The sequence below is a fragment of the Chaetodon trifascialis genome, chromosome 19 (assembly GCF_039877785.1).
Source record: "Chaetodon trifascialis isolate fChaTrf1 chromosome 19, fChaTrf1.hap1, whole genome shotgun sequence".
Lineage (NCBI taxonomy): Eukaryota > Metazoa > Chordata > Actinopteri > Chaetodontiformes > Chaetodontidae > Chaetodon > Chaetodon trifascialis.
In genome coordinates, this window is record NC_092074.1 from 18,802,812 (window position 1) to 18,825,804 (window position 22,993).

General features: G+C 43.0%; 1 protein-coding gene across 1 annotated transcript in view; it reads right to left on the minus strand.

The window, feature by feature from the left end:
- sipa1l1 (signal-induced proliferation-associated 1 like 1) overlaps nucleotides 1–22,993 on the minus strand; it is a 73,442-nt gene that overhangs the window by 26,829 nt on the left and 23,620 nt on the right. The window contains exons 3-8 of the mRNA XM_070986985.1: nucleotides 20,807–20,875; nucleotides 9,774–9,846; nucleotides 3,112–3,223; nucleotides 1,272–2,827; nucleotides 799–1,018; nucleotides 211–341 (exon numbers count right to left, since the gene is read on the minus strand). Coding sequence (XP_070843086.1) covers nucleotides 211–341; nucleotides 799–1,018; nucleotides 1,272–2,696 — 1,776 coding nt within the window. The 5' untranslated portion in view covers nucleotides 2,697–2,827; nucleotides 3,112–3,223; nucleotides 9,774–9,846; nucleotides 20,807–20,875. The remainder of the gene's footprint in view (nucleotides 1–210; nucleotides 342–798; nucleotides 1,019–1,271; nucleotides 2,828–3,111; nucleotides 3,224–9,773; nucleotides 9,847–20,806; nucleotides 20,876–22,993) is intronic.

Consider the following 22,993-nt stretch of genomic DNA (forward strand, 5'->3'; position numbering starts at 1 on the left):
ACACATAAGAGCTTCTCAGTAACCTCACTCAGTACAGTGTGTACTAAATATTGACACATTTGTGAACATGAACACAACAGCTGCAAGTACAATATGTCCTGATGAATGGACAGATAAATTAAAAACAAATCATAAAACACAAGCACGAATCCAGCTGATAAAACACAACATATGTCAGAATAAGGTGTAAATATTCATGCGTCAATGTACCTCACTCGTTCTGAAGATGACCCTGTAGTTGTACTGCTGGCCATGCTCCTTGTGTTCATCCAGCTTCTCCCTCCTCAGACTCACCGCCACTGGGCCCAGGTTCTCATCTACCCCGAGGTAGTTCCAGTGTTCTGCGGGTGAAGAGGAAAGAGGTTTGAGGCAGGGGTGAACAGACATGGATGAAGTGAAAAAGAGGAAGAAATTACAGAACCTGGGACATCAAAAGACAGCTTTGCCACTTTGCCAAATTTAAAGCTCAATTCTATTGATCTGATGTGGGAAGGATGCAAAAACCTGCCACAAAAATTACCCTCGCATGTCAAAAAAATACATTCACTGCTTGCCAACTTTTCTCTTACTCTTAGTGAAATGCAGAATGCAGCATTTGCATGGATACTGAATATTGTGGCAGTGGTCTAAAACAGTTGAAGCTGGGCTGTAAGCAGAAACTGGCAACTTTTTCCAGTAGTAACAGGTAAATTTTTTAAGAATGATCTAAATACACATTGATTTAAGACAGACGACTTCCACAACCGCAATCAAAAGCCATTAGAAATTATGAATCTAAAAAGTCCAGATTTTGCTCACCTCTGAGGTAGAAGTACTTTCTGTAGTAATAGGCGCCAAGGTCAACGTGTTCCACAATGTATCGTTTGGACCTGTCGGCATGTTGGCTTGGCCCGTCCTTGGACGCCTCCAACACCGCCACACCAGCATTGGTAAAATGAGTAGTGAGGGTGGCATCCAAAGGTCCTTCCTCTGTACTGCCAGAAGAATTGCTTGAGCTCCCACCACTACCTATGCTGCCCTGCTGGAGGATGCAAGACAAGCAAAAGTAAAGCAAGTACGCTAGCATCCATGATATTACTCTTCAGTGTATCTTCAACATACACTAATGAATTTTTAAGTGATTGTCTTAATGTTTTTAAAACAAGAAAGTTCAGGTACTGCAGTCTTCAGACTAAAGAGCCATAGAGACTCTTTGAAGGAATCAAGACAAACAATCATATTTAGATATATTTTTATAAAATCTCATCATCCTATTCTGGCACAAAACCTACCTGTTTAGCAGGAGAGATGTTCCTCTCACCCTCCCCTCCAATCTCATTCCTGAAGCAAGGGCAGCTGAGCACCAGGTCATTGCTCTTGTCATCACCAGGGTCCAGGGCAGGGTTGGTACTGTGTGCTCCTGTCCCCTCCTTACTCAGCTCCTCTTGTGAGCCGCAGGGTGATCCATACACACCACTCTGATTGGAGGAAAGGGAGGATGTGGCCGAAGCCGAGGCAGCAGCAGCAGCCGAGGCTCCAGTTGTGGTGTTCTTGCGTTTAGACCCAGATTGCCGACTATGTACTGCCTCATTGAGATCAAAGAGTAGAGACTGGACATCAAAATGGGAAAAGCCTTTTTGGCACAACCAGGGTTTGGGAGGTGGGCAACTCTCATCCCCTTTCCCCCCATCTTCAACATCTGAGCCAGCCCTTGATGTGTCACCCTCTACTTTCACACTACGCAGCTTACGGAATATTGACTCTCCACCTGTCTCTGACTTCGACCTCCTCTTCAAGTGCTTCTCTCGTTCCTTCAACCGACTGGCAGGGCTACCTCTGACTGGACCTAAAGGTCCATCTGGCAGGTCTAGGGCAGCCTGTTTTATTGGGGCCACGGTAAGTAGCTCCGTTAGCCTCTCTGGAGCTGGGCTTCGCTGATCGGGGGCTTCAGAAGACTGGTATCCCTTTAGCATGTCAAAAAAGCTCTCTCCCGACACGCCATGTTTATCTATGGATGAAGTGCTGCCGTACTCACGGTGCATGGGTGTCCATCCGGAGAACGACCAGCCCTCATTGCCATCACCATCCAGCTCACTGATAGTAATATCGCTGTTACTGCGCTGGCGGATACGCCTCATGCCTTTGCGAGGTGAGCCTAGATAGCCATCTGGTGACAGGAAGCGATTGTCCTTTCCCTTGCTCTGCATCTTACTCTTTAGTGTGTTGTGGATGTTGCGCAGCATGGATGAGTCCTGAGGGCTTATCAGGTGGCCCAGCTTGGCTGACAGATTGCTGTGGGCTGTGACGGCTGACACCCCTCCTCCTCCACTGCCACCGCTACCACTACCACCACCTACCCCTCCTCCTCCACCACCACCTCCCCCTCCTCCAAGTCTTTCTCTATCTCCACTTCCTGAACCTGAAGAGCTGGTGGTGTTGGTAGAGCTGGGGGAGTCTGTTTCTACAGTGATATGCCAAACACCCCCTCCTCCTCCATCTTTCCGTGGGGGCCAATCAGCCACCCGAGCCCGGACCCCCATTTTTGGGACGCCGGGGTTGGTGCCGGTGGTGGAGGAAGAGGAGATGTGGGCGCTCTCACTGCGGGGTGGTGGTGCACCTCCATTGGGCAGTCGCAGGCGGCGGGTATAGAACTCATCAGTAGCCGGCACAGAGCCCCCGACTGAGCGTTCTGTCTGAGAACGCTTCAGACTGGTCATGATGGAGATGGGAAAGGGTGTGGGGAGGGGAGATGGGAGGGAAAGGTAGGGATGGGTTGCTGGTGGGTTTAGATTCGGGTTAACATAATGCCCACTGACTGAAGTGACAAGTCTCACGGACACATTTGGTGCTGCAGAAGGAGCAAAGGAAAGAAGACATGAATAGGTCTCATTGTTGAACAATCAATACTCAACAAAAGATTATAAATCAATAGTCTCCACTCAACAGAATGGTAGCAGTTACAGAATCTCACCAATACCCTATGACGTACGAGATGTTGCAAACATGGCTGGCTTTTAACTTTCACAAACCAAGTACTGAGTGCTAAAGAGGCGGAATACTGTACAAAGAATATTAAGTCAAAGGCCTCAAGCTTGTGTTCTTTTCAATAAAAAAATAGCAGAGATGCTGTACCTTTTCAGATTTGAAGCTTTATGAAGAGCTGCTGAAGTCTCTAAAAAGCAGTCTGCATTGCAACCATGCTAGAGGAGAGCTCAATTCAGTGTGGATGAAACCAACTCTGCAACTGAGAATGGTACAGAGAGAAAGAGCATAGGGAGGAAGAGGAAGAGGAAGAGAGAAATCAACGGAAAGAGCAATCAGCATCACGTTTTATCAAATCTTGCCTTGATTTCAGCTACTTCAAGAGCCACAATTATAAGCAATGGGAAACAGTATTTTTGTGAAATGTATAACAGTAAGCCCTCCAAGCTCATGTTCATAACACAGACAAACAATCAGAACCAACAATAAAAATTGGGCTATATTTGAGAGGCACTGTATTTGCGAGTCTGGGTAGTCTACAGTTTTCGAGAAATCATTCCATTTTACTGCAGGGTCACATATTAGACCACTAACAGATAATGATTTTATTCACAGATACAGAGTTTACCAGCTTTGCACGAGATCATTGTATTAGTCACGGGAAGTATTACACAGGCTGTGAAAATTGAGAATGATGTCTGCTAGGGCTCTGTAGAAAACCTTGCTCAAAATTACCCTCGTACTGTCATCAAGGTTCTCGGCAATTTTCAACAGAAAGCCTTTGTTCCGAACGGGGAGGCATTTTGATAATACATGGGTAGTTTCCAGACAGCGAGGGTCCAGAAAAAAGATGCAATGGAGTTCCAAAAGTGAATTGTAGATGCGAGCAAATCTGGCATTCGACCCAAGGAATAAATGTTGAGGTATGTTGGGCCTCTGTTTTATTGGTTGTGACCTTTTTCGTAACACATCTGCTATCTCACAAACTGAGCAAAGTGCAATGCTAATTCATCCTATTGAGTATTTATACATCATTTTCCAGAACCATTCCAGCTAATACCTGAACGAGAGCAGGTTAAGGATTTAATTCTTATTGCCGTCAGCAATGGAGTGTCTTTTTGTTTGGATTTTTTCTTCTTAATATCAAAGGAGCCATGACACACTTGACCTCACTGTCAAAGGCCTTGGACAGCTCTAAGACAGCCAACACAGCTTGAAATTTCCCTTGTAGGGCTCGGGAGATTAATGTAATATAGAACAACGAGTACAAAAAACATTTCCATACATGAGGTGTACTGCTTCCATGTGTATGGGCAGATTTGGGCCATTAGACATTCAAAAACAAGTGTAAACCCACTTTGAAGCCTCAAGTTTGGCATCATGGTGGTCTTTTTAAAAAAGCAATCTTTTTAAAGCATGCCCTGCTTTATCTTCCATTTTACAGTAAATGGCACCATAATTTACAAAATTAAAACCATGCTGTATTAAAGGATACTTGAAACTATTGACTGAGGCCATGAACTCCTCATGAAAACCTTTATTGAGCTTGTAAATTTAGCAAGAATTAAATCATTTTCCCATAAGCTTACACATACTCAGGTTTCTTTTTTGCAACCAGTGGAGTTGCCCCCTGCTGGCCATTGGAGAGAATCCAGGTTTAAAGCACTTCTACGTTGGCTTAACTTCTCAGACCCTGTGCTGAAAAGCTTATGGTCAAAAATGTTGTGACAGTTATTGCCTCACATAGTCAGTAATGACAGAGGAAAGACTTTCAGTTTGCTTGAGTTTGTGTTTGTCTACTGGTTTGTCGTTAATGGTGCACTACCTTGCTCTTCCAGACCCCACTTTCTATCACCATGGAGATAAGGACTTGTACAGTGCATGTTTCTGTGCTCTGTGTGTGTGTGGAAAAAGAACAGGGCGATTGATTGCTTCCCTTCACTTCCCACAGACCTCCCTGTGAACAGTCTCATAATTCAATACAGCACAGTGGAGTTTTTCATTTGCAATTATTAATGCTTTGAGCGGCACAGACTCCTCATTACATACTTTGGTGTTGTGTCAGAAATTTCACAGATACCTCATAAAACCATAACCATCTGCATGGATCAATGCCTCAAGTTGTCTGAGAATTTTCTCTCTTATTGTGATATGGATGAACTGACCCTTTCACAAAGATCTGAGGTGCTTTGTTGTAGTATTCTGCAGCCTTATGGGCAGCACTCATAACACTACAGTTTCTCCTCTACTCCAACACTGTTTGTGAGTGGTTCAGATGGGTCTGTCTGAGCAGCATGACATCCTAGTCTTGGCTTCGGTTTGGCTTTAAACACGAAAGTGTTTGAAGTCTAAGAGGCTGAAACGCAAAAGTAAAAACTCAAAAGTCTTTCCCATTTCACAGCCAGGTGTTGGTGAGCGTCTGAGTGTCTGACTGGGAGATTTCCATGTGCAGACACACATACTGCACAGGTTTGTGTTGTGGGAATATTTTTGATATGCTAAAGAGGCGTTTAAGTATTCTGCTGGAGATCATATAAAAACAATGTCACGTCATCTCAGCTGGTGTATCATTAGAACAGATATATATAATCAACCAGGGTGGAATAATCAAACCATTTTAATTCATTCTCAGAGGAGATTATGAACTGTGCAAGAGAGAGCATGAATATAGATGAACCTCCTTAAACTTTTCATTTCATTGTAAATATCAAAAAATCTGCACAAAATTGTCTCCAACCTAATGTAGACCAGAGGTTTATCACTCCTTTTAAAACTCCTTTGATTAGGCTCAAATGCACCAAATACCAAATCAAAGATAGAGCATTGAAGGTTATCTAATAAGCTGTTATATGTCCAACCAATCCCCCCCAAAACAGGATTAGACAGTAAAAAGGTAAACAGTTATTCTTCACCATATACTATAAAAGACAGGGAGGGGTCCCTATCACTAGGGAAAAATGCTGTGGGTGTCCGCTTAGGGTACATTAGGGCAGCAACAAAACGCTGCAAATTTTCAATTATCACTTACTACCGAAGCTAAAAGTGGAGAGCCCCGGTCTTTTTTCCCAATTTAGACTCAGTGGACTAAAAGGCTGTTCCACTGATGGCGAGCCTTGTTGCACAAGTGGCATGTTCCTCCGCAACACCCAATCAGAGGGCTCAGCGCGATACACTGTGCATATCATTACAGACAATGACACTGACAAGCTGATTATAAGGGAGTTCTTGGACCAAAAAAAGGGCTAAAATCAATTTTATTCCCCCAAATGACACAAGCAAGAGGAAAATGTGTTTCTATTTTTTTTCTTTTTTTTTTTTGAGAATTGCAAGAAAGTAAAGTTCAATAGTAGAAGTCACAAAGTAGTAGCACTGCATTGTCCTCCACTTTAAGCCAAAGACGCCTTTGAACATCACGCTCAAAAAGCGAATCCCAAATAACTACCTGCAGAGTGCCTTTCTCCTTCTCCTCTGAGGACTGTGTAGTACTCTTTAATGAGAGTCAAGGAGAATGAGACAAACGGTGAAAGAGAGACAAAGAGTTAGAGAACAGAGAGGGGAGAGGATTATACTGTATGTTAGGTTGGGACACTGGGAATTGAAACGAATGAATGTGGCATAGCGTGCCTCTCTGCAGTCGCAGAGGACCAATTACACTGACAGATACTCAGTAACCTTTAGCAGTGTCTAAACGAAGCAGATTTCTGTGGTAAATATGTAGCACCGCTGCTCAATGCAGCGACGTGCTGCAGAGGTTGTCTGCTGGCCCAGTCAGCTGGAAACTGTTAACAGGGGGACTTATTTGCATCTCACTGATAACGGCGTCTGGAAGAATGAGCACAACATTAAAGAAGCATTGTTGTAACATCCTCTCAAGCATTTGAGCATAATAGCTGTGTAGTTATAGGGGTTTTTAGCGAGTCTTTTTTTGTTAGTCACGTTGAATTTATAAGCAGTCATTTCCTTGAAGGAACAGCTCCAATTATGCCCGAGTTAATATCATTCATCATCAATTTATTATTCATGTGTGAACTGTTTGTTTGCCTGTGGACACATTTATGACATTTTTCCATGTCAAACTGACTTGCTCTGCACTGGCTAAGAGACTCCAGGCTTCACAAGTGACTAATTGGAATTAATTACCTGAAGAGTACCAACTGAACACCATCTCAATTTTCCCTGTAATTAAAACCAAATTACACAGTCCTTACAAGATTTCCTTATGAATTTACAGTTCGGCTCATTTTTATGGGATTATTAGAAGACAAGAAAAAGTTATTACCAAAAAAATTGGTGAGGAATAAATTTTAATATTTATGGATTCATTTACTAATGAGAACAATGTCACAAGGGTGTCATTATGGTTACTATGGTAACGCCAAAATACTCTATGTAAACCATAGTACCGCTTACGCTTGTTTAAAATGTGTCTGGCTGCCGCAGTCAAAGGTTGTTGTCAAGCAGCACAGGTGTGCCGGTAAGGACAGTGTGAATGTGTTCACTGCGTGAATGTGCTCCAGTGCACAGTGAGTCATACACACCTGAAAATTACAGAGCAGACAGGCTCTGTAACTAACTGACTGAGAGAGGCTCGCACTGAACAATGAAAGGAGACACAGTCATAGAAAAACTCTTGAAAAGAGAGGGCACAAAAAGTTGAGCAGAGGGTTCTTTGAGTGCGTGTGTGTGTGTGTGTGTGTGTGTGTGTGTGTGTGTGTGTGTGTGTGTGTGTGTGTGTGTGTGCATACTTAGCTCAGGTGCTAAAACCCTACATCATTTCTCTTTCTTCTCAGAAACACTGTAAACTGGGTTGTTAATATTTTTAGACAATTGCAGAGTGAATCAGTGTTCAGCGCTGATTAATCAGCCTGTATTGTACTTGATGAAAATGCATAGTTTTTCCCAGGCCTGTGTTCACTGAAGATCACCACCTTGCAATCACAGAGAAGCTTTTTAACGACAGCAGAGGACTAAAGACAACAACAAAATTTAAGGAAACAAAATAAGGAGGAAAAATCTATGGGTTCGCGTCAAATGTGCTGTTTTTACGTTACCAAATGTACACCTGTTTCTCCAGACAGACATCATTACCACACCGACCAGTGAGTCACGTCAAGTCACATCATGTCAACACATCCAATGTCTCAATCGGTTTTACAAACCCATAACAGAAACAGACCCAGCCCAAGCTCAGAAAGAAGCAGAGGAGGAGGAACCAAAAGCCTTCGGACATAAAAAGGCTGTAGATAATCAGAAAGAGAGAGACACTGAGTCAAACCCAACATGTCCTCTCAAACACCTGTTGCCAAGATGCTGCTGGGCATAGGCGTGACCGTAAAGGCGAGATATCCATGTGTGTGTGTGTGCACGTGCATTTGTTCACACGTGGGTGTAAAGCCACTGCAGGTAACACAAAAGAGCCTCAGGACCAAAATCTGGAAAAGATCCAGATTATGACTCAGGCGTTTCTCTCTGTCTCACACACAAATACACACAAAGGACCAGATGATGAGGAGCGTTGCGTCACATTGTTTTTTTCTCACCGAGTCATTTTTCCCAGGCTCAGTGGCATTAGTGTGTGAACTTCAGTTGGTGCCAGGGTTAGATGGGAAAGCATCAACTCCTCACTCAAAGTCAAACTTCATTGAACATAATGCAGTTCGCAGTGTTTTCTGGGACCCGCATCTCACACACGGATCAGCAGCAATGACAGATCTGCACCAGCAACTTCCCAAAACACACTTTTTTAACAAAATGCAGGTATTCCACAATGAAACAGCGGTGGCCTCGTGCTCTTAAATGCTACACAGCCATTTGAAAGCCAAACAGCTTTTCATCCCAGCTTGTCTGAGTGTAGATGACGAAATGGCAGCCCAAGACACGGAGGAAAGATAAGGAAAAAAAGAAATAAATCAAACATTATTCTCTTTGAAAGCTGCCAGGCAGCAGGCACTCCAACATGTTGGAGTTCCAGCCCAGAGCCTTTTAAAGTGAAATTCTAATTGTGTGGAAAGATAAACGTGCTTCGCCGTCTTTTTCCTCCCTCTGCAGAGCTCGGCAGTGGGGTGGGGTCTCCTCTCCGGCTCACTGAAATGCAAAAGGGGCTTTTTGGGCGCTCTGAAGTCTGCCATTGTTGTCTTCTTCTCTCGTGTGTGAAATTGCAAAGGCGTTTTACGGCACGCACTCTCCGATCCCCAGCTATCACAGAATGGCGACGGAGGCAGTGGGAGGAGATGAGCAGAGACTTGACCGAGTGATGAAAGAGGAGTCTATATGTACGTGAGTGTTTTTGTGTGTGTAAGCGGCTGTCACTTAATAATGGAAGATACCAATTTTACTCTGGTTCCAGGTATCTGAAAGGATGATTATGAAGATCCTTACAGCTTCATAACAAAATATGCCTGTAAAAAGACCTAAAAAATATCCCTTAATGCTGGACTGAATGTTGTTGTCACTCACGTGCACGTCCAACGCCTCAAACAACAGCTGGAGGCACGGCCTGCACTACGCCAGTGAGATGCACAGAGCTTCAGTCAAGGGTAGAGGCTTCTTTGTAAAGTCAAGCAAAGTCATCCACGCAGCCTCTCTCTGTCACTTCTCCATTTTAGCTGCACTTTTTGAGTCTCATTGATCAACCAGATGTTTTTGAAGCACTGAGTCACAAATGTGGAACATCTCATTTTCACATTTGTGACTCATTTCTTCATGACTCCACTGACACTTGTATTAGTTTCATTGTCATTAAATGGGACCCTCTTTCTTTTCAGCAAAGCTGGCAGACGGACATGCTTTATAAAAATGTAAAATATTCTCACCTGGCCTTCCTTTAAAAGCAACACGTCTGTAACTTGACTGCGGGTGTCTGGATCTCTCGCACGCAACAATCACCTAAAAAGACAAAGAAGAGAATAGTTGAATGTTACAAGGATCAACCTTGAACTGCGTCATCTTGGCTAAACAAAGTTAATTATCTTCAGAATCACAGGAGTATTTTTAACGAACAAGTGTGGATGGCAGCTTTTTATATCACCTCTGCATTCTTCTTCTTCTATGCTGTAGGTCCAATCATATCGAAATATTTTACAGTGTGTCCATAAACACATTAGGTGTTACTTAAACTTAAACTAATGCAGTAACAAATCCTACTTTCATGCAGGTGAAAGTGTTTTAGAAAGGTGCTGATTCAGGTTCATGGCTGGTTTTGGAGGCTGTTGTTTATGGTGCATTGCTTTATACTGAGAAGTATCGTAACATTTTACCCAACCCCTTTAAATCAAAGAGAAGAGACTAAAATCATGGAAAACGACATCTTGTGATAGACATTTAAAATATCAAAAACTATCAGTATATAAGTAGAAACTGTATTTTTGTTAAATATATTTGGCCGAACCCAAAAAGTCCTTGTAATTGGACATTTTTTCCTTGCAAGCTTGTACGCTTGAGAATGCAGTTTTCAGTGCATTAAGGTGTGAACACAATAACGGAGCACTCCTTCTTCATCCCTATGGATTAACAGTTATGATGACACATTTTTCAATAGGAGAAAAAAGAAATAGGAGTGATAGGAAATGGATGGTGGTGGGTGGGCAGGGGGTGTGGGGCATGATGGGGATTTAGAGGAGTGAGAGACTAAGGATAAGTGCCACTTAGGGTTCCAGGTTCACAGTGTTCAACTACAGTGACACAAATAGCTATGGCCTTCCTGCATCCCCTGCGTGCGTGTTTCCACTGTAGCCACAGCAACTCGGCTGAGCAGACTGGTTAACATACGAGTACACTGAAAATATATACAGGAAGAGGGAGGTTACCTCGCATCGCGCACGTATGACGGCCTCTTATGCTCACCAGTGCATTTCAATCAAAGCCACAAACCATGTCCACAGCAGGGCAACAATACCTGTCTCACCCTCACACACACTTCCTTGCCTTCCTCTTACTGTGTTTCAGGGGTCCAAGCCTCATTTGCTTCCCCTCCTCTGTACCTCTGCAGTGCTGCAGTGAGAGGTTTTCCACAATAATATACATCTACATTCCTTTATCAAGTAAAAACAAATACGTTCCTGAAATGATGATGAAGAACTCACGTCAAATACACGTGAAGGTTATTTACCGAAGCGAGTATTAATTCACAAGAAATATAACGAGCAGTTTGACAGAATAACAGGAAACCAGTCCAACGATCCAATACAATAGCCATGCATCACAAAGTTTGTTGATATGAAGAGTTTTGTTGTTGCACTGGTTTTTACAATGCAGACACGTGTTCCTGCTATTTTGGCAATGCCAGTTCGACCACTATTGAATGACACTTTTAAGAACGGTTGATCTGTATCCAAACAAAACCCATATGAACTTCGGTGCTCTTCACCATTACGCTGGCTTTAAACCACTCACACAGGACAGTGGTATCTGGGTTGCGTGAGCACTGATGAATCAGGTCCATACAGCCTATTGCCCTCATGACGGCCTAATTTATTATTCATGGCAAGCAGAGAGGATTTTGGGAGGGTGGGGGCTGGTTGGTTGGTTGGTTGGTTGGTAGATGGATAGAGTGATTTTCCCTGCAGGCTGATCTGTTATTTATAGATGGTAGTAGTGATGTAACTACATTAGCTCATGATTCAAACTATAACTACTCTGCTCATTCCCAGATCTTTGATTTATCCACGTTGGAGATGAAACGTTTCATATTTGGCCAACAAATTCACATGGAGGACTGTGAGCATACGGTACTTTATTAGTCAGATGTAGAACAAACGTCCCACTGGTGATTGTAAGGTTTTCTTTAATGTGCAGTATAAAGCTGAGGAAAACCCATTAAACAACGAGCACATGTAGTTTAGGCTGTCCTGTTAAGTTTAAACTATTGCTGTGCCACACGCTTTCTGGTCATAAATGTTATACGGTCCCTGTGAGTTAAGAATAAAAGTTTGACAAAAAGTGTGCTTTACATCCCCAAACCTGGAGGGATGATACACTTTTATACAATGTTCTGATGTTAGCCAAACTATAATTGGCCTGACTGGTCTGGTATTAAGGTCAAATCATTAAACCTCGAAAAGCCCTAACTGCTGCTCCGCTTGTCTAATTAAAATGAAAGTGCAGGTACGCTGCATCTCATTTTGAACAGGGCCAATGGTGGAGGGCTTCCTGTTGCCTGCTGCTTAATCTTCTTAGGACGTTTCATTTGTTAGATTTTTTTTTGAAAATCTGCAGTGCTCAGCAGAGGTTTCGGAGTTGTTTTTACCTTGCACTTTGCACTGAATGGCTTGTCAGACTGGGTTTTCTAACAACATGCACACTCCCTGCCTTGAATCTCACTGTTATCTTCATAAACAGGCTGCAAAACAAAACAGTACAATTAACAATTGGTGATCTGTAATAGATATTCAAATTTTCAATTCAATTCAATTCAATTCAATTTTATTTGTATAGCGCCAAATCACAACAGAAGTTGTCTCAGGACACTTTCCATATAGAGTTGGTACAGACCAAGCTCTTTTATCTACAAAGAAACCAACAATTCCCCCATGAGCAAGCACTTGGCGACAGTGGCGAGGAAAAACTTCCTTTTAACAGGCAGAAACCTCGAGCAGAACCAGACTCTGGGTGGGCGGCCATCTGCCTCGACCGGTTGGGTGAGAGAGGAAGAGCAAGAGAGAGAGAGTGAGACAGACAGACAGACAGACAGACAGACAGACAGACAGACAGACAGACAGACAGACAGACAGACAGACAGACAGACAGACAGACAGACAGACAGACAGAAAGAAAAGCAGTCAGAGAGAGAGAGAGAGAGAGACAGAGACAGAGAGACAGACATGCAGTCACAGTAACAGTGACAGTGGATGTAATAACAGCAGTAGCAGTTGCAGTGGATGTCAGGCAGGGCCAAGGCAGGAGACGCAGCTGAAATCCACAATCCAGATTCAGCCACTGTCCATGGGAACCTGCAAGACGACAAAGCACAGAGACTCCGGGGAAGGAGCTAAGTTAGTAAGACGCCGTGGTAGGACATGAGAGCGTGCGGATGGAGAGGGACAGAAGGACGGAGGAGCTCGGTGTATCTTTGGATGTCCCCCAACAGTCTAATCCTATAGCAGCATAACTAGGGGCTGGTCCAGGACCAGCCTGAGCCAGCCCTAACTATAAGCTTTATCAAAAAGGAAAGTTTTAAGCCTACTCTTAAATGTAGAGACAGTGTCTGCCTCCCGGACAGAGACTGGAAGATGGTTCCACAGGAGAGGAGCTTGATAGCTAAATGCTCTGACTCCTGTTCTGCTTTTTGAGACTTTAGGAACCATAAGTAGACCTGCATTCTGGGAACGCAGTGTTCGAGTAGGGCAATAAGGTACTATGAGCTCTTTAAGATAAGAAGGTGCCTGGCCACTTATGGCTTTGTAAGTAAGGAGGAGAATTTTAAACTCTATTCTAAACTTTACAGGGAGCCAGTGCAAAGTGGCGAGTATTGGAGAAATATGATCTCGCTTCCTGGTTTTTGTCAGAACACGTGCTGCAGCGTTCTGGAGCAACTGGAGAATATTCAGCAGCGAATTTGGGCAGCCTGATAGTAAAGAATTGCAATAATCCAGCCTGGAAGTTACGAATGCATGGACTAGTTTTTCTGCATCATTTTGAGACAAAATATGCCTGATTTTTGCGATATTACGTAGGTGAAAAAAGGCAGTCCTTGAAATTTGTTTTACATGGGAGTGAAAGGACATGTCTTGGTCAAAGATAACTCCCAGATTCTTTACAGTGGTGCTGGAGGCCAGCGCAATGCCATCCATAACTGCTATGTCATCAGAAAGTGACCTTCTAAGATGTTTAGGGCCTACTACTATAACTTCAGTTTTGTCCGAGTTTAGCATCAGAAGAAGAGAATAGATTATTATCAGACCTAACTCAAAAAGGCAGCCCAAATTAGCAGCCAAAAGCTAATCTGAGAAAATCTGATCTGAATCTCTGCAGTGCAACCCTGACAAGCACGTGTTCCTTCCTCTGAAACGCTGCTCTCACACCTTGTTCACTCTTGGGTGTCTCCATAAGACAATAAATAAGTCAACAGTGGAGAACACACACATGCACTCAAGACACACATAGACTGAACAAGGGTCATCCTATTTGAGAGGTTCCAATCCATTTACTAGAACCCTTCAGTGCCCAAAGATAAGCAACTGAAACTAACCAAGCTGCACGCACCGTGTTTGAATGATCCTGTTTAGGTTCCTCAGCCTCAAAGTGATTGGGCAGTAGCTGCATATGCGTGCGTGCGTGCGTGCGTGCGTGCGTGCGTGCGTGCGTGCGTGCGTGCGTGCGTGCGTGCGTGCGTGCGTGCGTGCGTGCGTGCGTGCGTGCGTGCCCCAGTGACACACTGATTCGATACCCAGTATTGATATGGGTGCTATACCAGAAAAACAATAAAGTTAGAGTTTAATAAAGATGTATGTTTTGGTGGTGTACCTGTCAAGTGAGTTAATTAAATTCAGCTAAACTAAACTGATTAAAATCATGTTCATCACGTCACCTCAGTAAATCCATTTCCCTCCACCAAGGTCGTCAACCACACAGAGGCAAGTGGTGAGCCACCGACAGCTGACATACAAATAACCTTCTGAATCACAATTAAGATGTTTTGTGCACCAATGCTAAACTCTTCCACAGTTAATTGCAATGCGTTTAAAAAGCGATTATTTTTCCCACCTCTTCTTCTCAGGGCTGCTGTATTTGTTGGCTGCTTTGACCTCAGCAGCGAAGTGGCGTTGCTAAAAATAAAAACCACTAATCAGATGAAATTTGTCTTCATATGAGCACTCTAACCCATTTTCTGTCTTTATCCATTCAATTACACTTAATAGAACAAAAAGCCATAAAAATAGTAAAACACATTCTGGGCGAATGGCTCAGTCAGCTGCGCTCACACAGCAGCAATGAAGCCACCTGGTCGTCTGCAAGAGCCACCTCCGCACCACCACCGAGAGCCCCCTAATCTGTGCCAATCAGATGACGCCAAGCAGCCATTTGTTGTTGAACTGGGCACCAGTACACGCCCCCTCCTCATTTCAACAGCCACTGCAGACCCGAGCAAAATGCTGGCATGTAGCAAAAGCAGGCACAGCAGTGAGGGTGACAGAACTAGCAGAGTGATGAATAACAGAGAAAAAGAACTGTGGTGTAATTAACATGGTGGCTGATGTACTGTAGAGAGATAAAGAAAGGGAATGAAGAGAGGGCGTTGAGAAAGAGGATGGAGAGGAGATATGCAGGGTAAAATGAGGAATCAAATCAATTAAAGTGCAGGCAGTTTAAGAAAGGAACATGTTGGAAGAGAGGAAAATGAGAAGGAAGCACAACTGAGAGGAACAGAGAAAGCGAGAGAGCAAAGCAAACCACAGCCCTGTCATCAAAACTAAAGAGTAAATAAAATCTGGCAGCAGGAACTTTGTCAAACTCAAATTATACGACCCATCTGATGCATCACAAAATAGTGGTACACAAAGGTTCAGAGATAGAGGGAGGAAGGAAGGGAAAGAACAGAAATGTAGAAGATAATTACAAGTTTCGCAGCAGGACGTTCATCTCAGCATGGTCTTATGAGCTCTGTTTCAATTTTATACTGCAAAGTTCACTTTTAACTGGTAACAAAGGGTACATTTTGAGTCATATGAAAGTCCACAGAGTAAATGAGGATGTCTCGTTATCCTCTGCATCATTGCACAGGTGATATTTAGCCACAGCGAGAAAATCACAGATTACAGCTATGTGAAAAGAGCTGCAGATTTCCAAAATGGCGCAGGTCTGCGTGGGCTACAGTGAGCTGGAACAGCATTGCAGTGAGGAGAGGAGTGAGTAGGACTGAGGAGTGAAAGCAGCTCATAGAGGAGGACAGACAGACACAAACATGGATGGCAGTGGAGAAAAGACAGGAATGAAAAATGACAAATAATTCCCACCTGAGCTCTCAATCTTAACAGTATATCCACATCAATTCTGTTAGATTTAGAAGTGCATCTTTCTCTCTCCAGTTCAGCCTTCTGTCCACGCTAAAAAGCATTTCTGCTCTCTAAGAGCAACTTTCTCTCACCTCTAACCTTCTCTGTGAGCTCGCATTTAAAGGGATAGTTCGGGTGTTTTGAAGTGAGGTTGTATGAGGTACTCAGCAATAGTCAGTGTATTACCTACAGTAGATGGTAGCTGGCACGCCCCCCCAGTTTAGAGTGCAAGGGGTCAGCAGCAAAACATATTTTATCCACCTAAAAGAAAGCGGACATCAGAGGGCGTGCCGACTGCCATCTACTGTAATACACTGACTATTGATACTATTGATCTCATATATTCCTGCTTCAACAAACCTGAACTATCACTTTAAAGGTCAGTATGACTGATCGCATAGCACAGGTGTTATTCACCTGTATTTAAGTTGATTTTGTCTGACTACGAGGGAACTACAACGAACTACAACAGCATAGCAGCTTGCTGGTTAGCATGTAGCATTTATAAGCTAACATTAATTCCCATTCATACAAACACCTTATGAGCTAAATCAGCTTCATGATATGACAGCAGAAACCACAGGTATGGGTGAAGTTAAAGTGTAATACAGGTGCCTGTATTGTGCAGTGAATACACAGTAAAGAAAGTCTGTTCCTTGCTGCTGTTTCCACGACACAGGGCCGTGCCAGCCTTTGCTTTAGCGGAGGAAGCTGTCTCACATTCCAGCAGGAAACACATCGGCCTGCTTCCCCTGAGGAAGTGACAGGTCATACAGGGAATATGTTTGAGCCAGTCACACTCAAGACTGAAGTCTGATTTTCAAGAAAAAATAAAACCGCTTACAAACTGGTTCTGCGTTTGCCCAATAAACAGCAGATTATTGGCTCAGGTCTTAGGGTGTGTTAACAGCCCTCTGCTACATTTACGACACGTCCTCTTCCCAGTGGGACTACCTGCAGCTGCCGCTATTATGCCACAACTCAAAAATGCTCATGTACAAAGCATCCACACAGATTGTTAAATCAAGGTTTTGGGATGTCCGTTCTGACTGTTGCCAGGATTTCCACACTACTAGTTTTGTTTTCTTTTTTTATTCCAGCTAATTGCTGTTGTCATTATTGTGGACAGCTACCTGCTCATATTGCATAAAGCGCAGCCACTCAGCGTTTTTAAATAGCTCGACAATCACTGTCCGCAGCATGTGTGCTTTACTTCAAGGTCTAAATTTTCTTTTAAAGACCTCATTTAGTCTTGGATGTCACACAAACAAATACTTTTCTACTGTGTATTTTTATACCTGACTTCAAGCTCTTTGTGAGATGTGCTATAAAAAGGTACTGTATAAATAAATTTTACATTTGTGGCAAGTATGGTTGATCCTCAAATTGCATCTGTTACGCAAGATGTTAGTAAGAAGTACACAGGTTCCACTGCCAGATAAACCTGTTATCATGCAAAAACACAAGCTCTAACAATTGTCGAAAAAAGAACCAAAATAAGAGCAAAGGTGAAGGCTTCTTGCTTCACTGTTTCCTCTATTGTTTCTTTGTTTGTGCTAAACACACTTTGATTACTGAAAGAGTTATGTATTGCATCTTTACACACCACAGCAGGGTTCTCCTCAAAGAATACCGCCCCATATCCGTAATGATACACAAAATGTTGTACTTTTCTTACAGAAAAACATTTGAACACATGCAAACAGTCGTGTTGAGAGTCACAATCATAGTCACACGTGGACATATGGACAAGATCGATGCACCTTTTCACAATGACTGCTTGAATCCGGCATACACAACGAAATGGCATGCAAGTACCGCTCATTTACTCTACTAGTTTGTCCACGTCGATGCACATCCCGAGCGTCCCTTGTCATCCAGGACATTCTCAAAACGTTCTGCGGAGAGCCTCGCGCGGACTCATCTGTAAAACTACCCCAAACAAGCAACCTTGCCATATCCTTCAACATAAGTCAAGATGGAAACAAACGTAGCAATAATGAAGATCATCTGGTTTGACCTAGAAAGCCTGACAAGAACAATCCATTTTTCAAAGCTCTCTTTCTCTCCACACTGCAGCCATTATCCATAAGGTAGTAAAGGTGGTGGTTTGAATGAGATCCGACTCCCCACGATACACATATTTACTGAAATTGACAATGGGCAACAATGACCACAGTCAAAACCAACACACTGCTAATAGACCCTGTGGCAGTAAGAATATATTGTAAGAAGAATATATTGTTAGAGAATAAATTGCACCATTTGTACCGGGGCTCCTGCTGACAGGTAGGCAGAGGTTTTTGCCCAATTATAGGGGGAAAGGGATGAAGGAGGATAAGGCGGGCCGCTAGAATAGACCTAATGAGGACGTGGTATGATTGCTGTGGGACTGGAGAGACACACGCTCATTTGTGCCTACAGCAAGTGTATTCGATTGGTGGAGAATGGCCAGAATGAAGTGGAGGAGAGAGCGATAGAGATAGAGATAGATAGGGAGAGATAATGGAAGTGAGAAGGATTGATTCCTCACTCAATGTGAGAGCATGTGGGAGGAGATGAGATGCTGAGACTGAAAGTGGGAAAGAGAGAGATGGATACAGAAAGTAAGTGAGTAGTCCATCAAGTCAACTATCCCCTCACTCTTTTCTGTCTTTCCATCCATCCATACATCCATCCACCTCATAAAGACACAGCTGACAGAGGCAGTGCTGTGGGAACCATCCATAATGATACAAGTCCTCAAAGTATAGTCTCACCACATGCAAACACGTCTAAGCCTGTACAACAACCACTGACACTTTGTCAAGGCTGTGCAGCATTCAGCGGGAGCGGAATAAAACCTGAAAAGACAAGGCAAACATATGATGGGATGCGAGCGTTTTGTTCAAACAGAGTCCATTTTCCATCCAGACAACACTGAATGGGCCTGTGGTCTATTGCGCCAGACTGAATGCAGATACTGTTCGTCCTTTACATTCACATATAATCATACACTCTTATGTAATCAGTGTTGAACTTTTCCCTTCTGTGAGGAATATGACTCGTAATGGTACTTAGCCTCAGTCAGTGTGACTCAGTGCCATCTGAACTGACACGCTCTGCCCAGTGCTGGTTTGTTCTTAACTGAGTGTGATTGGAAGACTTTTATACTGGAGTGCGATTTAAGTGCGTCTATGTGCGACCCCCTCCCAACATGAAGTGCTTTAAAGGTACAGAAAATACTGCAACTTAAACTTTTAGAAAGGCAGTTTTGGTGTGGATGTCTTAGCCTGAAAATACAGAGAAAACATTTTTGTCTCTGTAGCCTGAAGGTCTCAACATGAGAAAAATACCTTTAATGAGCTTGAAACTGGTTGTGGCCTCTGGTTTTAAATGAGATCCAATGGCAATCATTTTTAAGTAAATTAAATCTTTTACTGTCTCAGATTCACTAACTTTCATTGTAAACTTGGATTGCGTCATTTTCAAACAGACCGACCGACTTCCAGAGTCCTGCATGTTCAGAAATCCACAAACTTTATTGACCACAGCTTTTACTTTTGGACACTGGGAGCTTTTAATAGAAAGTGACAAACACATCCTTTTTTTCCTGTCTGATCTCTCTCATTACATTCCTTTCTTCCACTTTCTATTATGGTCTCTGTCTCTCTTCCCTGGTGTGTTTTTCTTCCTCTCTCCACGCTATCTCTCATTGCGAGTCTTTCTCCCCCTCTCTCCTTCATACTTGTGTGAACATAGTAGTATCTGTATCTATGTGTGTGTGTGGGAGGAGGAGAGCAGCATTGCTGGCTGGAGGAGGAGGTGAGAGAGAGAGAGAAACAAGTGAAAGAGAGAAAGAAACACAGAGAGAGAAGCAAAGCATTTACTGGAACAAAACATGCTGTTTCAGTCTCATAGATAAGGGCCGCCTACTCACCATTTTTTTTTTTATCTCAAAGCAGATTGCTCCTCATTTTAACAATCTATATCATTCCCAAAGTTTTAAATGCTGTATTATATTATATTTAACATTAGGTTTGTCCTGCCTACTGCCATTAGAGTCACCAGACCTACCATCTGTCCAGTCTCTATAGTGTAACTCTGATCTGAAGTAGTGGCATTAACTTCTCAGTGCTGGGCTGACTTATTAAGATGACTGTGGAAGATGGGAATAACACACTTACAACAGTTTAAGGGGTCTAGTCTTTCTAACACAATCCGAGTGATAAGGGGCTACAAGAAACCCTCTATAAAATGGGTTCATGTAGAAGAATTGAAACGCTGGAGCTTTGAGCAACTAAAGACTGGGAACGATGAGGAATGCTCCAAAAACACCTGCTTGGGACATTCCACAGGTAAGCAGGTTGATGGTAACAGCTCATGATTGGGTATGAAAGGGGCATCCTGGACAGGCTCAGTCGTTCACAAGCGAGGATGGAGCGAGGTTCACCACTTTGTGAACACATGATTGGATAAAGGATGTTACTGCGTGAGCTCAGAAACACTTCGTAAAACTGTTCTTGGTAAACACAGTTCATGTACAAATGATTGCATTCTGCTTTTATCCACGTTTTACATAGCGACTCAACGTTTTTTGGAATCAGAGTCGTAATTTGAGGATGCAAAAATGGAAGCATGCTGCTAGAAACTCGATGGAAGTCACCGATAGTACAACAGCGACAATGACAGTACAGCTGGGGTTCTTTCTCCTGTAACAGCTCTGTGGTGCAGGGTCATTCACTACAAGAAGTTCAAGGGTCTTTTTAAAGAATAAGTGCAACAGAAGAACAGTTACGAAATCCATACCCAAGTGCTGCCTTATGTACTTATGGAGAGCAAACCCTCAAACCTGACTGAGAAGGCTGGATACTCACTGATGAACCCAGTGTCCCGTCGAGGTCAGTGAACTGCAGACGACACGGTCTGAAGGCTCTCAGGTGACCCTGAAAGAGAAACAGGTACTTTTTAAAATATAGAATGATGTACATAGCAGAGATGTCCTGAGCTGAGCCCATCCAAAGACCAAGTCCGGGTACGTTATGAAAGACAGATACCGGCTTAAATAAAGCCAATCAAAAGCCTCTCTTTATTGGACTCTGCTGTGTTTTGTCACCTCGGCCTGCCAGAGATGCATCTTCTCTCAAGCTGATCATGTCACATCAATTTCACAAGTCAGATTCTCCAAGATAATCCTTCAGTCGTATCGTACCAAGAACTTAAGATGATAAACGTCACAGATTTGAACCAGGACCTTCAGGATTTGGATGAAGTAGTTTGTGAAAAATAAGGTGTGCCAAATATAGCAGGCCACCACTGTTATTTCATGTACCAGTGACTAAAGGAAGAAATTAGGGCTGCCACTAATGATTATTTTTATTATTGATATCTAATTATTTGCTTGATTAACCAATTCATTCTGATCTCCGGCTTGAACTATAACATCCTGATTAGATTTTTCATTATAATCTTTACAGGTAGCATGCATACCAGAACATTTAAATATCCCTCAAGAGTCGACCTGTGTAAAAGCACTGAAGAGTCAGGATTTGGTTTTAGTTTCAGTGGTACCTCCTTCCTTCAGGGACTAGTTTTTGTTGTTATCCTTATCTAAAAAGAAAAAAATCCCACTGAGAACAATGACCTGCTTTACAACAGAGTCTTGATGAAAAACGAGAACGGAGCCAGAGACAACAACAAGAGCCTTGGCTTTCCCTTTGATAATGCAAATTCTGAACTGTGACCTAGAAAAATGTGCATGAAACTTAATGACTGCCTTTATTCTATTGTATTTCATAAGAGATGGCTGAGGTGGGATATCCTGACGAAAAAACTGACTTAGACGCAATCAACTTAACTGATCCTTTTCCTAATAAGAGCCGATCAATTAATAAAGCAACATCAAGTGTTTCATCTTGCAATCAACTCCAAAAACCTCTGGGGGAAAATATCAGTGATTATCCAAGTTCAAAGACCGTCGGAGACAAACTTCGACTCTAAAAGTCATCGAGCCGTCGTTGTCGCAGTCTAATGAATGTTATCCATCGGTTACAGAGATGAGCTGCATTTATGCAGTTGGTGACAAAGGTTAACAACAGTGCAGTGTATTCACAGTTCAAAGAAGTTATCTGGCAGTTGGTTTTACACACGCACGCACGCACGCACGCACGCACGCACGCACGCACGCACGCACGCACGCACGCACGCACGCACACACACACACACACACACACACACACACACACATCTATTTCATTTCCTCTCCATGGAGGCTGGCTGGATTTCCTGGAGAACTGCGCCGCCAACTCTGCAGAGTGCAGAGACACTTGTTATAAATTCCATCTGTGTGGTCCCATGACTTGACTTGATTTGTGATTTGTAGTCTTGACTACCAACTTTAACATTCTGCTTCCCACCAGATATCATCAACGCAGTAATTAATTAATCGTTAGTCCCAACTCGTGCCACCGTGGCTTGACAGATCTGACGAACGCAAACTGTACGGCCTTGACTTAATGTGACCGAGCGCGCAATTGAAGCAGCTCTGCCAGAGACAAATTCATACATACATACAAACAGAAAAATTCCCAGCAAGTATTATTATTAACTTGCATAACATGAAAAAAATAATTTAAAAAAATGTCTTCTGGTCAAAGCAAGGACTTGTTACTTGCAAGGTATTAGCAAAGTCTGAAACCTGAAAAGCGATGTGAGATCTAAGACGCCACGCAGCGTTTTTGATCACACTTGAGTTTCTCTTTTAGTTCCAAGAAAACCTTCATTGCATAAAAGGGATTCTAGCAGCTGGTGTCCACAATCATTACCACATGTAATTTCAGTCTTATTCAACAACGACTGAGGAAGCCATTTAGCAGAAGTGGTAAGTGACGTGAACACAAGATGATTCACTTACTGTCGTCTGCTAAACTTTAGCACACAAACAATGACACATCTCATCTTGTGCTAAATTTCATCTGCTGGGGGATGACGAAAACAGTTTTCTCAGGCAGGGCTAATGTTGGCGCTTTATTTTTAAGTCTATTAATTTCTTCTGACATAAGTAG